The following is a 23,802-nucleotide window of genomic DNA, read 5'->3' on the forward strand; positions in this document are numbered from 1 at the left end:
ATATCTAAGTAGGAAACAAGCCTCAGAAGTAGACCAGATTTTGAGTTCTGCATTTAACTTTCAACATCCCTGAAAGGAAGCGAATATTTCAGCTGCACATCATCTTGAATGAACTGAAAACTTTTTTGGTACCAAGTATCATTATTGCTTCAGACATTGAAACCTGGGGAGATGTATCCAAATTATAGGTGACAGTTTTGAAAAGGGATCTAATTGAAGATTTGTGAAATTATAGGAAAGATAAGTGACTTAAACTAGCCACTTCGACTAACATGTGAAAGACAAAGAGTAGGGGAAGGACTTTATCTACTCTTGCCTTTTTAAACTCCTGAAAACAGGCAAAGTGCCTGTGAACTTTGTTTGATAACCCATGTTAACAAGGAATGTGCGGAGGATAGAGATATTTCAGACTCAAATGGGGAGGTTATCAAAGAGATAATGCATGGATAATTAATTATTTATATGGGCAGGTTCCACAAATAAAGGTAAATGGATTAATCTTTTTATTTATTTGAGGAGTGTTACATAGCTAGAGCATGGCCCTTCGAAGTATCAGAACAAATAGCAGACAAGTTATACACACAGGGAGAAATGTGATAAGTAATAAGAAAGTTACTGTTTTTATTGGCTTTGCCTGCAGATAAGGTTTTTCAATTTAGACAAGTTACAGTATGGGATTTTTTCAAATTTCTTAAAGTATGTATTTATAATTGGTGGGACTGTCTCATTCCTAATATATTTAATGCATGTTCTTTTTGAGAGTTTCTTCTTCCATTTAAATATATATATCTTTATTGTCTCAGATTAAATAAATAACATTTGTATGTGTCGGTCTGAACAGTGGTAGCTTGCATTCTTCATACTATGAAACTACGACAATTGTCATTGATATAATGGGGGAGGATGGGGATTTCATAGAAAAGAAAATACTTTCATAGTTCTGTACAGAGAAACTTAAGCATCTGTCATGTAACTTGTTTCCTTCCGCTTTGTACTGACTAATAATCATAGAAGCAAACAGCAGTTGTAAGTTGTTACAGCTATTTAAACCTACCTTTGATGAATATCTTCTGTTAGGAATCTGTTAAACACATCACCTAACAATTATTTTCTTATGTTACTAAAAAATAATCACGATTTATGTCACAATTCAGGCTTTTTGCATTAGATATACAAATTGTCTGCAACACCTCAAAAACAAAAACATGGTAACATCCTACATTAAGAAATACTAGAGTTGTTCCTTTGACAAACAGACATTTTACCATGAAATTAACTGAGATAGCATGAGCTCTTACAAATGCCTGCTACCCTGTTCCTTTAGCAATGGAGTTCCATTCTCTTTTTGACCTCTGATACGAGAAACCTAAATGCAGGGTAAGCCTACTCTAATTTAGCTATCTATGTGAAAAAAATTGCTGTTGCTAGATTAAAATTGCAAACGAGATTTGTGTCTGACAACAAAACAACTTCATTCTGTTTTTCAGTGGTGGTTTCCTGCATCAGAGGTCTTATCAATAAAATATTTCTCAGAATACTAAGGAAATATGCCTATTTAGCAAACAGTAACTGCCAAAAATGAGCGAAGGCATTTTAAATGCATCACTGTGCACTTTCGAAAACTTCGGGGTGGTCCTGGTTGTGGAGATGTAGACAATATACCAGGGCTTGCCCAGGATTGTTAGACAGGAAATGGGCAGTCCTATCCAGTAGAAAAAACAGCAACTACATGGTTAGGATACACTGTGTGTTAGATGAGATGCCTTCGCCCATCAGAGACACTACACTTGTCTCTAATATAGTCACCTCATCATATATTTCCTACACAACTGGCAGTCGGTTTAGTTTCTTAACAAGACCATTCGACAAACCCAGCTTTGTGTTCTGTGAAAGAAACCCTGTTTACCCTTCACCTCTCTCCCCACCTGCCTTGATCTTAAGAGTGAAACACTTACCCTTAATTCCGTTAACCTCACTGTATTTTGACTTTCTCCAAAACGCAGTTGTTCCTTACATTCTCCACCTCTGCCATTACATCTTTACTTATTGCTTTCTTCCATGCCTTTCTCCGTTTACTCCTCTCTCTTATTCTCAAAGTACCACTTCTTTCATGTCTATGCACACCTCTATCGGTTTCCCCTTCTCTCTCTTACTATTGTCTTCACCCGTGTCACTCTTCTGAACTTTCACTGTCTCCAGTTCAAACCCCAGATTTTTACTTCATGCCCCCACTCCTCTTTCTTGCCTCACCTGAGAGGGTCTTCTCCTTGGCGCAGGCAGCCATGCTGCTCCCTCTTTTGTAGACCGCCCGTATGCAGACAGAATGGAAAGTGTCCATCTTCAGACCCTCCAGAACAACCATGTGAACATGGCCCGGCACTGTCACCGAGCGAGAGAAGCCCCCAGGAGCTCCGAGCTGCACACTGTACTTCAGAGCCGGCCGCCTGGAAGTGGCCCAAGATGCCACCAGGCTGGAGGAAGTGACGTCCGTCAGCATGAGACTGTGGGGAGGGGGCCTCGGCGGCACAGCTGAGGAGAAGACAGAATGACTATCACTCACAGATCAGGAACTGAAGAACATCAGTAAGTGAAACATTTTTAACCTCATACAGCAGACACCTATTCTACCAAAAACGTTGACTAATAAATTATTTACCTGTAACTGTGGTTCTCCAGAGTTGATGCTGCTTGTGGTTTTCATAGAGTCACTTCCTTTTTTAAGATTTGCACAGAATTTAAATTCCACCTGCAGAGTTGTGCAAAGTTTACAACCACGTGTTCATGAAGTTTGTAGCCTTTTGTCGGCATAGAATCACAATAAATGAATTGCAGGGAGAATTGTCGTGGTAAATCTTTTTTTGTAGTACTATTCTCCCTCAAAAACTCATGTTTCTTATTTGTGTGTGACTTCTCCTGCTTTCCATAAAAAATTATTTTAGGAATTTTAGTACCATTAAAATAAAACTTAATTGAACATCTAGAAGTTGGTAAAGTCCTAATAAAATCCTGCTGCAGCAGGTAAAAGCAAGTTGTGCATTTTCTTACAAGTCTTTATTTAGTAACCATCTTCTGTCATCAAGCAGAGGAATCCTGGCATGCTATGTTTCAGCTGCTTCACTTCTGTAGCCCATCCAAGACATTGGGCCCAAACTGAAACAGCCAATAAGTGAACGAGGAAATCGGGCCCACAATCTACAGCTATTTCAGAGTCTGCAAAAGTCAGACCAGGGAAAGGAGTTATGTCGCCCTCAACAAAGTGAACTGAAGGTGCTTCCTCTGCCATCGAACCATTCGAAGCAAGCATGGAGCGAAGTGCCCCTCCACTTCCGGCCCTCACCCTCTCTTCAGGAGTTCAGGAAAGGACTCAAGACCTGGCTGTTCAACTGATTTCACCCGAGCAGCTGGACTCTCAGCTCCTGGAGACCCTCGCGGGTGAATAGCAGCGCTTTATAAATGCTTGATTGATTGATTGATTTGCTGACAGCCCGAAGAAGGGATCTGCGTACAGAGAGGGACTCCTGTGAGAAACATGGCGATGGAAGCCCAACAAACCACCTCCGAGCCTTAAGGCAACCGGACAACTTGGCAATGAAGCCTTAAACTGAAAATGCAGTGAGCAGCAGGCCTCAGAGTATGCCACAAAATGAAGCAAGAAATACAAATCAAAATACAGCCAAACGCAGGTCAAAAACCACCTGGAAAGAGACCACAAAAGGAAGCAAGAAAAACAAACCAAAATACAGCCAACCGCAGGTCAAAAACCACCTGGAAAGAGAGTCACGCAATGATAAACTGGAATTATGTGGCATAATATGTCACTTACTAGGGGTGTATTATTTCACGATTTGGCTTAATACTGTCCTGGCAAATGTTCCCCCTCATTACTACCAGGACTACAACTTTCAGCAAATGATAACCTTTGCAGACGGGCTGGCACTGCGCGCCACCAGGCGTGGCACTATTTTTAGTTATTTTGATCCGTTTGAGCTAGGAACATTTTTACTGGATATGTGACAAGTGGGTACACTCATAATTCTGCAGAAAACGCTGCGACCCCAAAGTGACATATGTCTCGGGACTCTGCATATCTTCTACATAAGTGAGTGGATTGAACTATGGGTGAAATGCGTGTCCTAATTCTGAGCCTCGCAAAGAGGGAAGACGGAGAATTTGAAAGGCAAGCCACCTACCAGAATACAATGAGGAGAGTGAGGTGACGGAAGGTAAGAACTGACCTAAGGTGAGCAGTTGAACCGAATGGGCAGCACCTTTAATAAAAATACTGTTTCAAAAGAAAGTGCAGGCTTGGAAAATGGTGTCTGCGATTAGGAGCAAAGTCTACTCTCTCTTCTGGGTCCAGGAAGATATGCTCAAGGGTGTCACTATCATTAGTGCAGCAGGTGCAGTGGCACCAGGGCCTAGGGGAGTGAGGGAGCTCATTGCATTAGAATTATGGATATTTTTTGCTACGCAGCCAGGAGAAAGTGGCCCATTTCCTTTGCTTGCGTTAGGTCTCATGGCACCATTGCTCCACCGCAAGTTGTCCTCAAAAACAGATGCACTAAAACAAAGTCCAGTCTTGCTGGAGCTAGATTCTTGACAAGTAAAGGCCTTTGTGAGATGCAGGATGGAACAGGGAGTCAGGATCGAGGCAGCTGATGGGGGACTGGGGGTAGACCCAAGGCATGGACAGATGTCCCAGGAAACCAGGATCAAAGGAAAGGAAAGGATCAGAAATGTTACTATGCATATAGGGAATCCAGACCAGAAGAATGGGAAGACTTAGGGAGGGATCTACTGTCTCAGGGAACGTTCCCGACATTAACCGAGCCGGGCACAAACCAGACACCTCAACCACGGTGAAGTAAAGCATCTCTCAAGTGGTTCATTGCCCTGATACTTGTCAGCTGCATACATGTAGCCTTTCAGGGCAGCAGGTCTAATGTCAGACACCCCTTCTCTAAGAGCTCCTTCTTGACCTATGTCCACAGGTCGCCTGATGTCTGCAGGGGACCTCAACTGAATCAAGACACCTAGAAGACTCCAGCTGGCTCAAAATGCTGTGGCTAGGCTGTTGTTCTCTCTTCCAAAATGTTGCCCTGCTTCCGGCCTCCTTCGCAAACTGCACTGGCTCCCTGTGGATAAGCGTGTGCACTTCAAGATGCTGTGTACCGCCCATAAGATCTTATCCTCCTAAGGGGACCCAATTTTGTTTAATCTGTTATCCCTTTATCGACCCCCATGTCCCCTGCCTTTGGCTGATCTTTATCTGGCTACTGTTCCCCACGTTAAGAGAGCTAGGGCCAGATGTATCAATATGGGAGTTTGCGATTCCTGAATAGCTAATTTTACGGATTCGCTATTATGGAATTACAAAATGCAATGCATGTAGGTCTCGCAATAATAATTGCGATTCCTACAAATTCCTTATTTGCGACTCACAACTTGCGAGTCGCAAATAAGGAATGGCTTCCCAATCATTCCTATGGGCCTTTAATGAATGGGAATTGTATGCGCAATTTGCGAGTACCCAATAGGTACTCGCAAATTGCGCATGCAATTTCAAGGGTGCAAGGGTGCCAAATGAGCATTCTGTTGCAGCCCTGAAATATGCATGTGTGCACATGTGGCACACATACATGCCCTAAGGTCATGTATGTACACCACATGGCACCTAGAAAAATGCAAAAAAGTGCATTTTTCATGGAATTTGCAAATTACCACCAACTAGAAGTTGGTGGTAATTTGTGATTCCTTAAAGCCAGGTTGCAATTTTTTTTGCTTCCTGCATTGCATTTAATGAATCGCAAATTGCGAGACCTTAAATGAGTTTGCAAAATAGGTAATCGCAAAAATTGCGATTACCCATATTGCAAATTCAAAATGTTTGATACATTTGAAAACGCATTTTTGCATTTGCAAACGGGCCAATTCTGTGAATTGGCCTGTTTCCAAACGCAAAAACCATTGATACATCTGGCCCGAAGAGTGGGAGGCCGTTCTTTTCGCTCAAAGTCTCTAGCTCTCTAGAACGCGCTTCCTCCTTCTATTAGGAGCGTCCAGAACCATTTATCCTTCAGGAAAACTCTGAAGACCAGACTTTTTTCTTCTTAGGATATTCTTTGTGGCATTTTCTTCCCATCTGTTAAAGTTCATTTCTATTTTGACTAGCACTGGGAAGACCCATTGCTGGGGCAGCTACGCACTCTATACATTTTACATGCTAGAATTAGTGATACAACAAACGAAGGTAAAAAGAAGGAATGAAGAAGTCCAAGGGACAAACCTACTCCAGTGAAGAAGAGACCATCTGAAACGAGAAGACCTCCAAGCAACAACCTTAGAGTGTCCAGAAGATGACGTCAGAGGGAATGCAGGCTGGGACTAAAAAGCCAAACATATGACCACCACCCAAGGAGCAGGGAATTAGCTACTTGGGGGCAGCCAGGCCTGATGATGGGTGAAAGCAATCAATCTCACCCTAGTCTTGACTAAAGGAGTGTTGTTGTCATTGAGGTAGCGCCAGGGCTTTAAGTGGGCCGGGTCTCCCCGGTGCTGAGCACCGGCAGTTTTTTAAAGGGGGCCTCAAAACGGGTCCCTATCGGCCTCTGTTCTGTGCCCTGGCACAGGCGGTCCGTTTTATTCTGGACTGCAGTGCCAGCAGGCATATCGATGTGCGCTTGCTCACACTGCTCTTCTCACTAGTGGAGAAGTTACAGCATGACGTCAAGCCAGGTGAGCGTTGTAGGGGAAGGGAAATCCTTTAAAGAGAGTCATTTTCTCTCTGGATTTCCCTTCTCTTTTTGAAACTCAGGAGCAGCAACACTGTCCTGGTGTCACCAGGGCTTTAAGTAGAAGTTTTTTCAATATTATATACAAGCCATAGTTGCTGCTTATTTATCTTATGCAACAGACAACCATTGTCAAAACCAATCGTCCTGGCTTGTTGTAGGTATGATATTACTTGTTGTATCATATATCTGGATGCAATGACAGAAACAACAAAATACAAGTCGGGCGGCACACTATGCTAAGCACAGAGTTTTAGCTCATGTGTTTTTAAGCCACGCCCTTAATTACATTGGCCACGCCCCTTTGAGAAACCCCTCAGTTTTTTCATTCCACTTAAAGCCCTGGGTAGTGCCCCCCCCAATACGGCTTGCTGTTCCCCACCTTCCGGCCATGTAGGCCATGGACTGCAGTTTCCGACATGGATGAACCCGCTGACAGTCCTGTTCTGGGGCTGCGGCGTCTTTGTCAATAACAGCGTGATATAAACATGTTTCAAATGAGGACGTTTTATTGGACACAAATCTGAGGCTTGTTGGGCTTCTCATGTTTATCTGCTGAATGTTTGAGCTGTGTCTCCGCCACTGTCACCCAGATGTTGTTTCCGCACAGCTGCTTGAAGTTTGTAGCCTCTGGCTACTACCAGGAGCTTCAACTGACCATGCTTGCCTCTAGGTGCACTGTCTGCCACATCAAAGAAAGAAACTACATTCAAATGATGTATGGAAATCGGGACAGGCTACAGAGGCTACGATTCATTTATTTTTTGTATTCTATCGGTGGTTTATACTCTGTGGGAGATATGACGATGCTGTATTCTGACTTGACTGGTGAGTCTTTGAAAAGTTTCAACACTCCATCCATCATTTTATTTTGGGATGTTTGTATTTTGACTTGCACAGCTGGTTTTAAAAACAGAGAGGAGTCGGTAGTTAGTAGACAACAGGAGATCGTCTGGCCGCAGTCCCGCTGTCCAAGTCTGGTGGACGGGAACAGAGGACCAGCCCTCCCTTCTAGGAGGCGGCCATGCTCTTCCCCGGTATATGGGTAGCAGCAAGCTCAAGGAGAGAGGGAATTAGCCATGTTTTCCACATCATTGCACGAGCCATGGGTAACCAGGAATAGTTGAGTATTTATTGCTAGATTGTGGGTCTAGTCCTGAAGGAAAGGTGCCTGATCCCAAGGGGGTTCCCAACTTAGCCTATCTTCATCTTCTGGATGAAGTTGAGGAGAGCACACATTGGCTGTAGCTTCTTCAGCTATCTAGCGCCCAAACTCTGGAACTCTCTCCCTCCATCAGGCCCCTTCAGAATCCGTCTTCCGGAGAAATGTAATAACCTGGTTGTTCAAGCTGGGCTGATTCAACGGGAACTGATGCATATGTGACCTGTGGGAGCTGGACCCACAGCGCTGGGAGTGGGACACTTTGTTTTGAAGTAGCTATGGGGTTTATAAGTCACACAATTATTATGATTAACTGCAGCATCTTCACCACTCCCACAAGCATCCTTCATCCTCGCCTCACGCCCCCATTCAACCAATCATGCAGAAAGCAGTCTCCCTTCCAGAAACACCCTACCAGATTATTATTACCTTCCTGCACAAACTCCCAAACCCCTATCCTTCCATGGATACAAGTTCCAGTAAAGACTAGATATTTCTAGTCATAGTTTTATTTCTGACCTTCTTTGCAACCACTCGACCTCGTCTTTGTCTCTCACCTCAGGACCTACCCATTCAAGTACATCATACAGTTTCCTTGCATCACTATCAACAAAACATGCCTGCTAACCCTAGTGGGTCTTGGAAACCAGGCTACCTGCGTAGACGTGATGTGGTTCCATTTTGGTATTCTTGTACCTTGTCTATCTCCAAATATTATAATACCAAAGACGGGCAACAAGTGGGCAACTGAAACCTGCCACAGAGTAACTCCCAGGCCTCCCTCCCAGCACTGAGATAGAGAGCCAAAGAGCCTTGTGGTCTGGCCAGACCCAAGACCTCAATTTCAATAAGAGCACACATCAACCGGTGAATCATGGTGTACAAACCGGTGTCCAGTCTATCTATGTATCATTGAGGTGAGATCTTTCCTGTTACTTTTGCTTCTGAGCTTTGGAGACACGCAGTCAGCTTATGCAGCTGTATGAAATTTGACAATAGTAACCTCAGAGCTTTGGGAACTCTGCCTTTTATTCAGGGTCCTTGGCTGGTTTCATGACTTCCAGATTTCTACTGTTTATGGATCAGAAGAAATACCTTTTTGGAAGAAGATGTAAACAACACAGTGAACGCTGGTGGACACTGATGCAAGGGAATTGACTGAGAATCAAATTCTCTCTGAGCCATCCAAACAATACCAAGAATAACCAAATACTGGTTGACACTTCCAATTACTGGCAGGGACAACCAAATACTGGCTGAGACAACACAATACTGGTGAAAACGTCCAAATACTGAGACTAAAAAAATACTGGCTGAAAAAATCAAATACTTGCCAAGACATCCAAATACTGGCTGAGACCTTCAGATACTGGCATGGACAACCAACTACTACCTAAAACAACAACATATTGGTGAAAAAAACCAAATACTGGTGAATAAAATAAAATACTTGCCGAGACAACTAAATGCTCGCTTAGTCAATCAAATACTGGCTGAGACAACCATATATTGTTGGAGAAATCAAAATACTGTCTGAGACAATTAAGTACTGGCTGAGATGCTAAATAGTAGCTGGGACAACCAAATGCTGGCGAATAGAATCCAATACTGACTGACTGATTTTGGAGGCTGAGAAGCAGGACTCATGGAGGACGGGGGGAAGCGGCAAGCGAGACCGCCAACACGCAACCTATCCCGGCGGAGGAGGGGGACTCCAACTCCCATCACCATTAGCACGCAGATCGTGCTGATAACTGAAGCGCTAACCCGTGGCGTGGGATGCGCGTGGGGATGCGCCCGGGCCAAGGGCGGGCCCGTCCACGCCCGTCGGAGCCCGGAGGGGGCTCGGCCGCCCCCTAACACCCACAATACACCTATACACCTAAGGTAAAGTGCTCCATCTTGAGTTTGTGACTGTGTTTATTAGATTTTATCATTAATCACAGTTTTAATACGGGCCTCACATTATTAACAGTACACATTGGCATTACTTATTGCATCATAGCATCGAGTAAGAATGATTAAACGAGGGGGTACAAGTATAGTAGGGACTTTGGACTCTTTTCTAAGCCGGGCAACATCAGTTTTGGAGCACGAGATTGAAATAACCGAACGCCGACTATCGCTGGAACCCCCTACCCATAAAAGATCATCATTGGGAGGGGCAGAGCTCAATAACATCCCAGATGAAACCTCACCATCAGCTAGGGCTGTGGTGGAAATTACAACTAAGGAAACCAGACCCCATGCTCTGGAAGTGGTTGGCACCCTACAAAGCTTCCTCAAGGGTGGCAGCTACGAAAAAACTTTTGAAGACTAGTACTGATGTTGTGGTAAAGAGAAAGAGGGGTGGGGGTGGGGGACCGCAAAGACCGAAACCTGCAAAAACCCAGAGGACAAACAATCATGAGGGGGAGGTAGTATCAGAATTGGCTCAGCGAGAAACAAGTGGTATGGAAATACCGGACTTGGCCACATGTCCACTGATGACTGAAATAATGTGGCAGAGACTAGAAACACTTGTTTGCACTATGTTAAACCCTATCTCACTAAAACTAAGCCAGATAGAGGGAAGATTAACTGCACTAGAACATCCGGCCAAAGACAATCGCTGTGCATTAGAGGCAGTAATAACAAAGCTTGGTCCAATGACGGACAGACAGCCCCTAATAACTCAGGAGAGATCTAGAATTGATTCTAGTATAACAACACCAAACATTTACCCGCAACGCTAAACAGGGATCAACAGCTAAGTGATAATCAGGAGGAAATAACCCCAAATACAGCACAAGGTACATCTAGCTATGAAGCCTGTAGTAACACTAGGTTTTTAACTTCCAATAACTCGAAAAAAGTGGGTGATAAAATAAGTCAGGAGGTAGTGAACTCTAACACAGCACCTAGCGGTGAAATTAGTACACTGACAGGTCAGGGCTATCAGAAAGAAGTAAGCCTACGACTGAGCGCGCTTGCTATGTAAATCTCTGTGCTGATGGCGTTACCACCTGTGCCTGTGTATGTCTTTCCATATAAATGCCAATAAAAACGTTTTTCAAAAAAAAAAATCAGAAAGAAGTAAGCCTGGACCGGAGTAACCAGATGTATGATGTACAAACCTTACACCTACCTCCAGCAGCTGCTCCCCTGGTGTTAGTCTTGGGGAATGTGACACCGCTGCGGAAGGGGCAAATAGAATCAACCTCCCACTTAATGTCCAAAGCACTTCATTGGTTAAATCAAAACCTGGATATGGTGGGGGCCACAGGCAGGAACATCGCAAGTCAGATGATCATGGCATGAAGAGTACCATGGGTGGGCTCAGCCAGGAAAGATTTCCCGGAAGATTGTGTGGTTTTAAACTTTAAGAGTGAGTTTGTTGTTGGTTGTCTTCTGGAGCAATTGGGCAATGATTTTATTAGAAATTCACATGTTACTGTCCTACCTTTGGGCTTCTTTTACAGACCTTCTGTACCACAAAGATCTATGGGCCACCCAATGCCCAATGAAGGACAGTGGGGGGGCCCATCCGGGGGAAACAGTGAGATCACGGATTGGAGGTTTAAGAATAGATATGCTATCCTGTCCGATCTTGATGCTTGTGACTGACTACAGCCAATACATACAAACTCACAGTCGTGTAATGAAAGGCAACACCCCTCTACTACGGTTAATAGTGTGAGCCCACAGCCACCCTCTATACAGTGGGAGAGACAAAGAAATGCTTTGAAAATAGCCACATGGAACGTGGCTGATATTGCCCAAAAGCTGAGTGACACTAACTGGCTAAAGATATGGCAGGGCCAGGAAATAGTATGCGTTCAGGAAACATGGGCCACGGAGCCTGTATTCATCAATGGTTACCGATCCTTCCAGACCCAGGCAAATCCATCCACCTTTGGGAGGGCAAAGGGTGGGAATCCTCACCCTAATCCGGAATGATGTATCAATAAATGTAAAGATGAAATCACATTCCAGCCCAAAAATTTATATTTTGATATTGGAGATACATCAGGAAAGGGTATGGGTACTAATACATTTTTCTAATAATAGATTCGGCACAAAGATGCATACGATTGTGGGGGAAGTCGATAAAGCTATCTCAGAGATCGTACGCAACAATAAGTCTTCTATTATTGATATTATATGGCTAGGCGATTTTAATATACACCCCTGTAATTATAATAAATTGCCCGTTTGTTGGCTTGAGAACATGAGGGGAAACCCTATCTATCATTTTAAGCATAGTGAGTATGGTAATGGATTAAATAAGCTAACAGCCTCTTTAAATTTGGAAATAGTTTTTGACCCAGACCTTAAAACATACTTTGCCGGGTTCCTTTTTACGAAATGGGGTGGAGTCCACGATTGATTACATACTCTTGACTGCCCCTCTCGTTGAAAGGGTCGTCAAGGTAATGCAACTCTTTCACGACCTATAGCGACCATGCTATGGTTTCTATGGAGCTGAAGGTATTAGCACCTGAGGGACAACATCTCAGAAATATTGAAATGCCAATTGTGGCTAGGAAAAATGGAGTCCAGCTCAAATGGGCCCACACTGATAAAACTAAGCTTGTTCCAGAAATCATATCAAATACACAAGATGATATCCAACTATGCCTAGACCCGGAAGTTGAGGCAGGGGAAATGGTGCCAGCCTTTTGCAATATTCTAGGAAAAATAAAATTGGCCCTAACAAGAACAAAAGTGCCAAATAATGGGAACAGCAGGGGCTGGTTTGATTCCCCATGCACAAAAGCTAGAAAGGCCCTGTTGACCGTCCTAAAAGTTAAGCCTAGAAAATATGAACAAATAAGAATGCTTCGGGCCTCATACAAAGTTGCAAGGAAAACTAGAGAAAAAGAAATTAGGGAGGATTTATGGAACGATTTGGATAAGGCTGCCAGTTCTGGAAACAGTTGTGAATTTTGGAAGTTAGTAAATGCCCCATACTTCAAAACCCCTAACGACCCAACACTGGACGTAAATGTTGATGAGGAGTCATGGGTCACTCATTTTGAGAATATTTTCGCTCTAAAGCCGGATTTTAAAACCCACCACGTGACAATGCACAAAATGCCTTATGCACACATATCATTTTCATTTATTGAAGTAAAGGTGGCGTTGGATTCATGTAGCTTAGGAAAGGCCCCAGGACCGGATGGGGTTCCAAATGATTTTGTTCAGGCTAACTCAGATTTATGGATACCACTTCTAACTAATTTCCTGAATAGTATAGCCCTGGTAGGCCCTCCCCCCTCGTGGTCTTCGGGGGTTATTGTACCCATCTACAAAAAAGGGGACAGGGCCGATCCAAAAAACTACAGACCAATATCCCTGCTGGATACAACATCAAAGTTTATGGGCCGCCTCCTTCTCTCTAGGCTAGAGAGCTGGGCTAGAGAAAATAAGATCTTGATTCAGGCCCAGTATGGCTTCCAGCAGGGAAGGGGCACTGTGGATCAATGCTTGAACTATGAAGGACGGCAAAATATACATGGCATTCATGGACCTGAGCTCGCCGTTTGACTGTGTGGTCCATGATAAGCTATGGGTTTTATTGGAGATGATGGGGGTGGAACCTGCTATCCTAAACTTCATTAGGCAATCGTATGCAAATGCAATGGCTTCAGTGCGCTATACTAAAACTGGAGATTGTACACTCCTTTTTAAAATATCCAGGGGAGTAAGGCAGGCTTGCGTAGTAGCCCCATTTCTCTTCTCCTTATATACAAATGGAGTTGAGAAGGCGCTCACAGTGGCCACCAGGGATGGCCCCCTTTTCGAAAATCAAATGTTACCAATATTGGCTTATGCAGACAACGAGGTTTTAATCGCTAGAACCGGGATTGGGTTACAAAAACTTATAACCGCGTACGTCTCTTTTATGGACTCACTACAGTTAAAAGTGAATCAATCTAAGTCCTTTAGAATAATAGCCGGGGCCACCAAAAAAGAAAAAGTGCCGTATTTTAGCGTGGATGCCGGGAAAATTGAGGTAGTAGACTCTTTTCCCTCTTTGGGTATCCTTTTTGATAAAGAATTGTCATGGACAAAATTGATGGAAGGAAGGAGGTTGGTGATGGAGAGGGGTATTATTGCTATAAAATCTTTTGCAAAGAAATTGGGTGCTAAACCCGTATTGCCAATAAAAAACATCTACCAGGCCAGAGTGAAAGCAGCGGCGACCAATGGAGCCGGGGTCTGGGGTGTGGTTGCACCCACACCACTACAAACTATTGTAAATACATTTTTTAAATATGTAGTGGGACTCCATTCCTCTCTCACAAACGAGATTTTACACACGGAATTGGCCCTGTCTTATATATCAGATTACATACAACTAGCCCCACTCCTCTTATGGCATTCAATTTGGAGGAGAGATACAGTACCATTGACTCAATCCGTAATAAGGAGCTGCCTAGCCATGGACAACTGGAAGAGGACCAGGTGGCTAAGGTACGTAGAGTCAGTTCTAAGAGAGATTGGGCTTTACGAACTTTTCAAAGATCCTCTGGCTTGCAAGAAGGTCTCTAAACAGAAGGTTAGTACTACCTTCATGCTGATGTCTGAAACAAGCGCAGGGAACACCACAAAGAGAAACACGCAGCTCAGGCATATCATCTTAATCCACCATTAACGGAGGGAGGCTTTTCTTATTTAGTAAATGTAAACTGGGTGCAACACAGATTCATATTATTGAGATTTCGCACCAACTTGATTCCCCTAATGCTTGGATATCCAGAAAAAACATATAATCACTCCAACCTAAGCGCGTGCCCATGTGATAATTTATCACTTCAAACTGAATTGCACTTAGTTCTATTTTGCAGGCTTTATGAGAATGAAAGGAATGTCCACCTCAAACCAATTTTAAACAAAATTAAATTTAAGCAGTGTTGGCTAGCATTACATTTTTTAAAAACACTACCCGAACCTTTGGTTTGTCACTCAGTAGCGACATTCCTGTGGGCCTGCATGAGGAAGAGGAAGGGATTGGCGGGTAGATTACTGAGTCCGTTAAGTAATGATAATGTACCTAGTCTCGCAATATGAAATGCTTTCTCTTTTCTTATATTTTTTACGCACTCTCGTCTTTATTCTAGAATTGTGATGAAATATTTGTAGTTTTAAAGATAATGCTTTTTTTAAGATGATGTATTTATATGTGCTTTTATGATTATTTTTAATATAATCGAATAAAGATAACAATGATGAATGACTAAGACCTCAAATAATACTGGAAGAGAGGTCTTAATTCTGGTTGATATAACCAAATACCGACTAACTCATACAAATAGTGGCGGATAGAATCAAATACCGACTAACTCACAGCGCTCGCTTTGGGTCCAGACAGTGGAGCCTCTCTTCCTCTTTCGAGGGATGTGGAGGCGGAAAGAAGGTGGGCAGAGTAACAGACTGTCCGATGTGAAAGGCAGTTACCACCTTAGGGAGAAAGGAAGGACGAATCCTGAGAACAACTTTGTCCGGATGGACAGAAAGGAAAGGAGGCTTAGAAGAGAGAGCCTGGAGCTCACTCACCCGTCTAGCAGAGGTGATGGCAACCAGGAAAGCAGTCTTAAGAGTGAGAACACGAAGGGGACAATTATGAAGTGGCTCAAAGGGAGCGCACATCAGAAAAGTCAAAACAAGGTTCAAATCCCACTGAGGCATTACGAAAGGGATAGGAGGAAACATATGAGTAATGCCCTTAAAGAACCGAGAAACAACAGGGGATTTGAAAAGAGAGGGCTGATCAGGAAACCGTAAGAAAGCAGAAATATCTGAAAGATAACCCTTGAGGGTGCCCAGAGCAGAGCCCTGCTGGGCCAAGGAAAGATGAAAGAGGAGAACCTCAGAAAGAGGGGCGGAAAGGAGATCCACAGCCTTTGCTGTGCACGATGCCACAAATTTGTTCCACCTGCAGGCGTATACCGATTTTGTGGAGGGACACCTGGCTGCCAGAATAACATTACAGACTTCAGGAGGCAAGTCAAATGGCATCAACTGCCGCCGCTCAATCTCCACGCATGGAGGTGGAGGCTGGACAGGTTCGGTGGAGGACCGTCCCCTGCTGCTGCGACAGAAGGTCTTCCTGAAGAGGCAGTCGTATCGGGGGATCGATCGACAGACTGAGTAGCTCGGGATACCAGTATCTTCGTGCCCAATCCGGAGCCACCAAGATGACTTGGGCCCGGTCGCGCCTGTTCTTCTTCAACACTCTGGGCAGAAGTGGTATAGGCGGAAAGGCGCACAACAGACCGCAACTCCACTCGCGACGAAAGGCGTCCACCAACGAGTGCCGCCTTAGAAACTCCAACGCGCAGAACTGCTGATATTGCGCGTTCTCTTCGGTGGCGAATAGATCTAACCAAGGCTCTCCCCACTGCCGAAAGAGGCCTTGCGCCACGTCCGAGTTTAGACGCCATTCGTGATCCATCATGCACCGTGGCTGAGTTCGTCTGCTCTGGCGTTCAGAGAGCCCGCCAGATGTTGAACCACCAGGGTGATGCCCTGATGTTCCAGCCATGTCCAGAGGCGCAGAGCCTCCTGACAAAGGGTCCACGACCCCACCCCGCCTTGTTTGTTGCAATACCACATGGCGGTGGTGTTGTCCGTGAACACCTGCACTACACTTCCCCGGACAGAGGGAAGGAATGCCTTCAGTGAAAGTTGGATCGCCCTCAGCTCCAGGAGGTTGATATGGAGCCGGGACTCCGCAGGAGACCAGAGGCCTCTGAGCTCCGCCTCTCCCATGTGGCCCCCCCATCCCAGGAAAGACGCATCCGTCCCCACTACGTGCTCCGGTGGGGTAGGGAGAGGGATCTGCCACTGACCCAATCACGGTCCGTGAGCCACCACTGCAACTGTCTCGCAGTGCCCTCCGAGATCAGGATGTGGTCGGACAGGTTGCCCCGATGCTGGGCCCACTGAAACTTCAGGTCCCACTGAAAAGCCCGCATTCGCCATCTGGCGTGACGCACCAACAGGATGCACGAGGCCATCAGACCCAGAAGCCACCGCACCAACCTGACCGAAACCCGGGATAGAGGCCGAAAGATGGGAATCAGAGCCTGAATATCCCCGTCCCGCTGTTCCGGAGGATAGGCCCGGAACTGTGCCGAGTCCAGAACCGCTCCGATGAAGAGGAGCTGCTGGGAGGGACTCAGATGCGACTTCGGCACATTGATGGAGAACCCCAGCAAATGCAAGAGGTCGGCCGTAGTCTGTAGGTGGGAGACGACTGCCTGGGGCGAGCCCGCCTTCAACAACCAGTCGTCGAGATAGGGGAAGGCTAGAACCCCCAATCTGCGCAGATGAGCTGCGACCACCGCCATCACTTTCGTGAACACCCGAGGGGCACTGGTGAGGCAAAAGGGGAGCACGGTAAATTGAAAATGCTCCTGGCCCACCGTGAACCGCAGGTAACGCTGGTGGGCCAGCAGGACGGGGATGTGGAAATAAGAGTCCTGCAAGTCCAACGCTACCATCCAGTCTCCAGGGTCTAGGGCAGCCAGAACCTGAGCTACAGTGAGCATCTTGAGCTTCTCCTTCCGGAGGAAGGTGTTACCCTCCTGAGGTCCAAGATAGGGCGTAGGCCCCCTTTGCCCTTCTTGGGAACCAGAAAGTAGTGGGAATAACAACCACAACCTACTTCTGGACCAGGAACGCGCTCGATGGCCCCCTTGGCCAAGAGGGCCGTAACTTCCTCCAGCAGAAGTTGCAAGTGATCCCCCGAAATTCGGTGGCATTGCGGTGGCATGGCTGGAGGGGTCGCCTCGAAGTGGAGGGAGTAGCCCCTTCAGACGATTTGCAGCTCCCACCTGTCTGATGTGATGGTGCGCCAGTGGAGCAGGTGATGGCGAACTCTGCCTCCCACTGGCATGGAATGGCCCTGAAAGCTCGGACTAGGAGGGCTTTGAGGTGGATGCTGCTGGGGTAGATGTGGATGGACCGGCACGTTGTCCCCCTGTACCGCCTCGGCGGAATCCACGTCTGCGACCACGGGGAGGTTGGTTCTGCGGCCTGTGGCTAGTCGGACGTGAGGGAGCGCCCCTTCCTTGGCCACGAAAGGGACAAAAAGCAGAAGTTTGCGGGCGCGGGGCCGAAAGGCCCAAGGACTTGGCCGTAGCCATGGATCACCTTAAAGCGCTCCAGCGCACTATCCGCTTTGTCGCCAAAAAGGCGACTGCCATCGAAGGGCATGTCCATGAGGGTGCTCTGGACATCCCTGGAAAAACTCGTGGACCGCAGCCAGGTGTGGCGACGAAGCGCCACCGTGGTCAACATTGCCCTGCCCAGCGAGTCCGTTGTGTCCAGTCCACATCGGATTGCATGCCGTGCCGCATCCCGCCCCTCTGCAAGAGCCTGGGGGAGTCGTGTCCGGGCCTCCTCTGGACACTAGGGCAGCACTTCCTGCACCGTATCCCACAGGGAGTGGGAGTAACGGTCCAAAAGACACGCGGTGTTGATAGACCGCAACCCCAAACTAAGAGAGGAGAACAGCTTCTTCCCAAACTGTTCTAGCCTTTTGGATTCCCGATCCGGGGGAGCGGACGGGAAGGAGGTCTGGGAGGTAGAGGCCTGGATAACCAGGCTCTCGGGCGTGGGGTGTTGGGACAGAAAACTGGGGTTGCACGGTGCAGGGCGGTGGCGCCGGGCCACGTTCCAGTCCACAGGAGGAACTGTGGAGGGCTTGGACCAGGTGCCCTTCAGAACGTCAATGAGTGCTTCATTGAACTGCAGCAGAGGCTCCAAGAAGCTTGTTGACGGTTGAAGCACTTCGGTGAGGAGGTTCATCCTCACGGCCACAGCAGGCAGTTCTAGCCCAAGGGCTTCGCCCGCCTTGCGCAGCACCACAGAAAATGCAGCACCTTCCTCTGAAGCCACAGTCGGAGGAGAGATGAAGCCAGTGTCAGGGGAGGTGTCAAGACCAATGGCATCCCCCAGCTCGTCTGCCCAGTCCTGAGATAACTGGCCCTACCGGGCCAGAGGGTCCTCAGACCCCTCCCAGTCGTCACTGTCATCCGATTCCTGGTATACAGGTGGAATGATTAGAGCCGTGCGGAAGATGAAATTGCCACCCATCAGCATCGGGTGCGGCGCCAGACGGGCCCGGTCCGACGCCGGGCCCGGACCAGGACTAAACTGGGGAACAATGTCGTCCGGGGATGGCGCCGGGGGTGGTACCGGAGGTGTCGGCGCTGGCGGAGGGGTCGTGAGGTCGACCGGCGCTGACTGGGATCCAGGCCTGGATCCCCCGGGGGCCTGCGGCGTCGGGGCCAGAGCCGCCAGCTCGCTAGGCCTCCCAGTCGAGCCTGCGGGGCCCGAAAGCGCGCCAGTAGGCATCGATGGCGGAACCAGGTTCCTCATGGCCATGAGGAAGGCACTGACCTCCGCCGGAGTTGCGTCAGTCCCAGGGACCGGAGGGTATGGGGATGGACGGGACCCCTGCGGCTCCATCGGAGCCGCGTGGGTGGTGCCACCTGAACCCTCAGCCGAGTCACGCAAGGGGAGTTAGAAGAGCGATGTCGCTTCTTCGACTTCTTGCTGTGCTTCGACTTACCGGATTTCGAAGACTTGGACCCCGACGAGCGGTGGTGGCTGTGGCTCCGTGACCGGTCCCTCGACCTCCTCCTGGACCGGGACCTCGAGCGGTGCGGAGCCGACTGCCGGTACTCAAGTAGCTTGCGGGACCGCTCCCGCCTAGCTTTCGAAGTCAAGGCCCAGCAGTCGAGGCACGACTTGTGTCGTGGTGTCGTGGTCGGTCCCAAGGCAATAGAGGCACCGGCGGTGGTGGTCCATGACCGACATCAGTCGGTGACAGGAGTCACAAGCCTTAAAGCCAGGCATCCCTACCGGCACCAGAGTCGATGTCGACAAGAATAGAACCAAAAGAGTTCAAAAAAGTTTAGTCAAAAAGTGACTTGCTCTTCCCGGATCGGCGCTTACTGGCACGTAAAAAAGAAGACCTGACGTCAGCGTGCAAGGGCGGCGTCTAAGTACTCCGACGACATCATCCCGGCGATTACGATGACGGACGCGGAGCCGCAGACGACGCCTAGCGACGCGCAAGGGTATTGCTGATGAAAAATCTTTCCGGATCCAGCCTGACGCCTGGGGATATTCTAAGGTGAGGAATCTAACTTACGTGTTTCTTTCAGATACCAAATACTGGTTGGGATATCTAAATACCGGTACATACTTCCTCAGTCATCTAGATTCTCACTGATGCATCCAAATACTGGGGGAGATATTCAAATTCATGACAGAGGCAATAATAATGATAGATGAAAATTCTTTGCCCAAAAAAAGTGATAATTCCCAAGGTAGGAATTCCATTACGCCATTTTATAATTGGTCTGTGGCATTTTCCCCTGTATAAGTATTATTCGTGCTTAGTCCTAAACAGCCAATCAAAGATCTTGTTCATGAGTTGTTCTTAGTGTTTATTTTCAGCTAGATAGAAAACAATAATGTCCTGCAAAAAGATAGATGCTTCCATGTTGTACCCCCCACCATCCATTGTATAAAACATTGAGGTTCAGCATAAGCTTTCAAAACACATGGTGAACATATGAGGGCTGCAAAAGTGTTGATGTCCTGGTGTGATAATATACGTTCCTACAGGTTCAAAGTGATGAACAACCCAAACCACCCCTCTACACATTGCTAGTAAGTGTGTGGCTCCAAACGGGGGTCACAGTTTGCATGCATACCTAGTTACGCATGTGTTAATATATTAATTGTATATATAAGCATACATAAGTCCATTGTGTAAGTACATTTGCACTTTTAAACTTTTTTCTTCCCACGAGAAACATTTTCCCCTACACTACCATCAATTTTGGGAATGATCCCTCCCCTTTCTCACACTGGTAAGGGATTTACTTCTGCCCTTGACTGTGTTTTCTCTGTCTGTAGCCAGAATTGGAATGGACCTGCTAAGGATGTATGACATTACAACGTAAACTATTACAACGCATACCTTTACAATGCAGTTTTTACATCGCAACTTCCATTACAACGCATGCCATTACAACGCAAGCCATTACAACGCATTTTCCATTACAGCGAGAATTACTATTCTAACACTGCTGGGTGCTTACCTCAGGGAAGGTGCTGGTCAGTGAGGGATATGTGTTGTAATGACATGCGTGGAACTTGTGTTATATTGACTGCGTTGTAAAGGCATATCGTTGTAATGCCTGCATTGTAATGGATGTTTCCCACCTGCTAAACGTTCGTCAATACACAAAACCTCAAGGTTAGTAGTGAGTGATCACTTACTTAGACCTTGTAGCATCCACAAAATGTCCATGTGAGAAGTTCTTTTCTGGTGTAAAATTAAACAACACCTGTGCAAAGTTACACAGCACTGGTGTCATTTCACATGTGAGTAAAGACATATTTATTCACATTTTGTGAACTGCAAACATGTTTTTCAACTTAGAGTAATCCTGCTTGGGTGTACAAAAATACCTGTGTGAGTCGCCTCTGCAGAGGGACGTCCATCAGTGTGCTTCTGGGACTGGGAGCAAAGCTTTCTCAAAACAACCAATGCTACTTTGTTGGTTTAAGGGACATTCAGTAACTAAAGCATGCATCAACCAAATCGGTCATCTATGTCTAATGCTGATGGGACGTTTCAACCCATTCCTTCTCTGAAGAAACATGGTCTTCAACCAGAGATTGTCCAACCTGCCCTCCATGTCTAATAGGAACGGTCTGTGTGACATAGGAAAATAGCTGTGCATTTCATAGTCTCTCATGATCAGTGTGTGCCAGATACAATGAACTGAATTTGAAACGACCCGTGTACCACATGACCCAATCTGTACTTGCAGTGACCTGCATGTACAGATGTGTATATGCAATGACTAGAATGTACCACGTGCACAAATGTATATGTCCTGTAAACAATCTCTGTCACACAAGGTGGGCCTTACATAGACTATTGTTGTGTATTTTAGTTGCCTTTATTTAGGCGAACATATGTCACACTACACTGTAATTTGTAGTTGGATGGAAGGACATGGGTTTGTAGTGCGGCTTATGTGGGAAGCGCTTCAAAGTTGGCGTCATGACCAGAGTTGCGCACTTATCATGCTATACCTTGTTGCACTTTACATGTAGTGGGGTGAGTTGAGAGGGAGCTAGAGGGAGGATGCTTAAGGTAAGTGGGTACTGTGGTGTCTGGTTGGAAGGGTGGGCTTCATAAAGTGTGCTAGTATTCCGCATGATTGGGTGAGGATTCTGTGAATGTGTAGCTGCAGCGGCGTAGCGTGGGTTGCCAGTGCACGGGGCAAAGCAAGTATCCATCCTCTCCTCTTTTAAAATTGTGCACCCCTAAGAATGCCCCCACGCCCCTAAGAAGGCCCATAAGAATTTTGCACCTGGGGCAACCGCCCCTGTGGCCCTGCTCATGGCCAGTGGAGGAGAGTGAGAAATAGCTGTGCACGTGCTCATGAATATGGAAGCAGAGTTCAGACCTGGGCGTGTCCTTTCGGTGACAGACAGGGTCCGGTGCCGCCCACTGCGTAGCTCTACCCGGACGGAGATCAGATACGGGGTGTTCGGTCTCAGGGGGCCCAGGACCACCCCCTCAGCACTCCCGTTCAGAGTGACGTTCTGGACAGGGTGGCCCGTCAGCGGTCCATATAGCACCTGGTAGCTCCGCACGTGCTTCTGGTTCCCGGCCCAGGTCAGGCCCAGGCTGTGCACCCCACGCTCTCGGACAAGGACCGTCTCTGGGGCAACCTCCTCTGTGCAGACATGACAGAAATGGGAGAGAGAAGGAGAAGATGGGAGAAAATTAAACAAACTTTTTATAGAGCAGACACAACATGCTGCAGCAGAGCCAGCAGTATTGGGCACTTTTTGGTAGCTCGCCTACCAGCACCTCTACACCAGGAAGGCTGGTGTTATTAATTGTGAACTCAATAGCCCTAATTGTAATGATTTTAAACTACAACAACAACATGGTCATAGAAGTAATTCTTGAATTAATCTGACACTGGCAATCGCTCGGGCCATATTCCAGTTCATCATTTTTCACCCACCATGCCTCTCTAGACAAAGGCCCACCTTATGCAAATCAGTACCAACCATGCTCCAGATGGTAACAGTCCATCCAGACTGCCATTTGAGGCCCCCTCACTGTGTCACTGGAACCAAGCTGCATCTAGCTGAAGAGCCCCAAGTAGGGTGAAACCGGTCCTGCCTTGCTTGTGTTCCTGTGCAGAGAACAGTTTGTCTGTTAGTTCAGGCTGGACAGTTCCCAATGGAGCACAAACATGGCTGATTTGCATATGACTGGTATAATCTAAGGTGGCATGCTGGTCAAAAACCAATGGACTAGGATCTGGACCTGAGTAACTGCCAGTTTCTGAGATTAATTCAAGCATTCCACCCATCACTTTTTTTGTTTACTTCAGTCCAATGGTACAAAAGCACAAGCTGACCCGGCCAGAATACAGACCTGTGTGTTTAACCTTGCTGTTGATATAGTAAGTTTTCAAGTTATCTTTCTGGCAGGGTACAAGCCCAAAAAAAAGATGTGGGAGTCTAAGCAGTCTGCAAGTGAGATCACAGTGTGTGACATCATAGGAAGTGACACCACAGGAAGTTGCATTATAGTCCTTGACCTTAAAGAAAGTGGAAGCACAAGAAATGACATCATCTTATGACCTCAAATATATGTTTAGCAGGTCTATCATGAGTACAGTTTGGTGCATTGCAAGATTTAACAAATGAATACTAATCAGCACATAAGCCTGTGACTTGAGTTCCCTGCCTGAAGGAATTGACGGCCCAAATGTGGATGAAGTTTGGTGTGTGACTAATTTC

At 46.6% G+C, this 23,802-nt stretch overlaps 1 protein-coding gene across 1 annotated transcript in view; it reads right to left on the minus strand.

Moving 5' to 3' along the window:
• Window positions 1-23,802, minus strand: part of LOC146812694 (von Willebrand factor A domain-containing protein 1-like) — a 145,456-nt gene that overhangs the window by 25,222 nt on the left and 96,432 nt on the right. The window contains exons 4-5 of the mRNA XM_085619797.1: window positions 22,446-22,718; window positions 2,251-2,529 (exon numbers count right to left, since the gene is read on the minus strand). Coding sequence (XP_085475923.1) covers window positions 2,251-2,529; window positions 22,446-22,718 — 552 coding nt within the window. The remainder of the gene's footprint in view (window positions 1-2,250; window positions 2,530-22,445; window positions 22,719-23,802) is intronic.

This window comes from Triturus cristatus, chromosome 7 (genome assembly GCF_964204655.1).
Source record: "Triturus cristatus chromosome 7, aTriCri1.1, whole genome shotgun sequence".
Classification (NCBI taxonomy): Eukaryota; Metazoa; Chordata; class Amphibia; order Caudata; family Salamandridae; genus Triturus; species Triturus cristatus.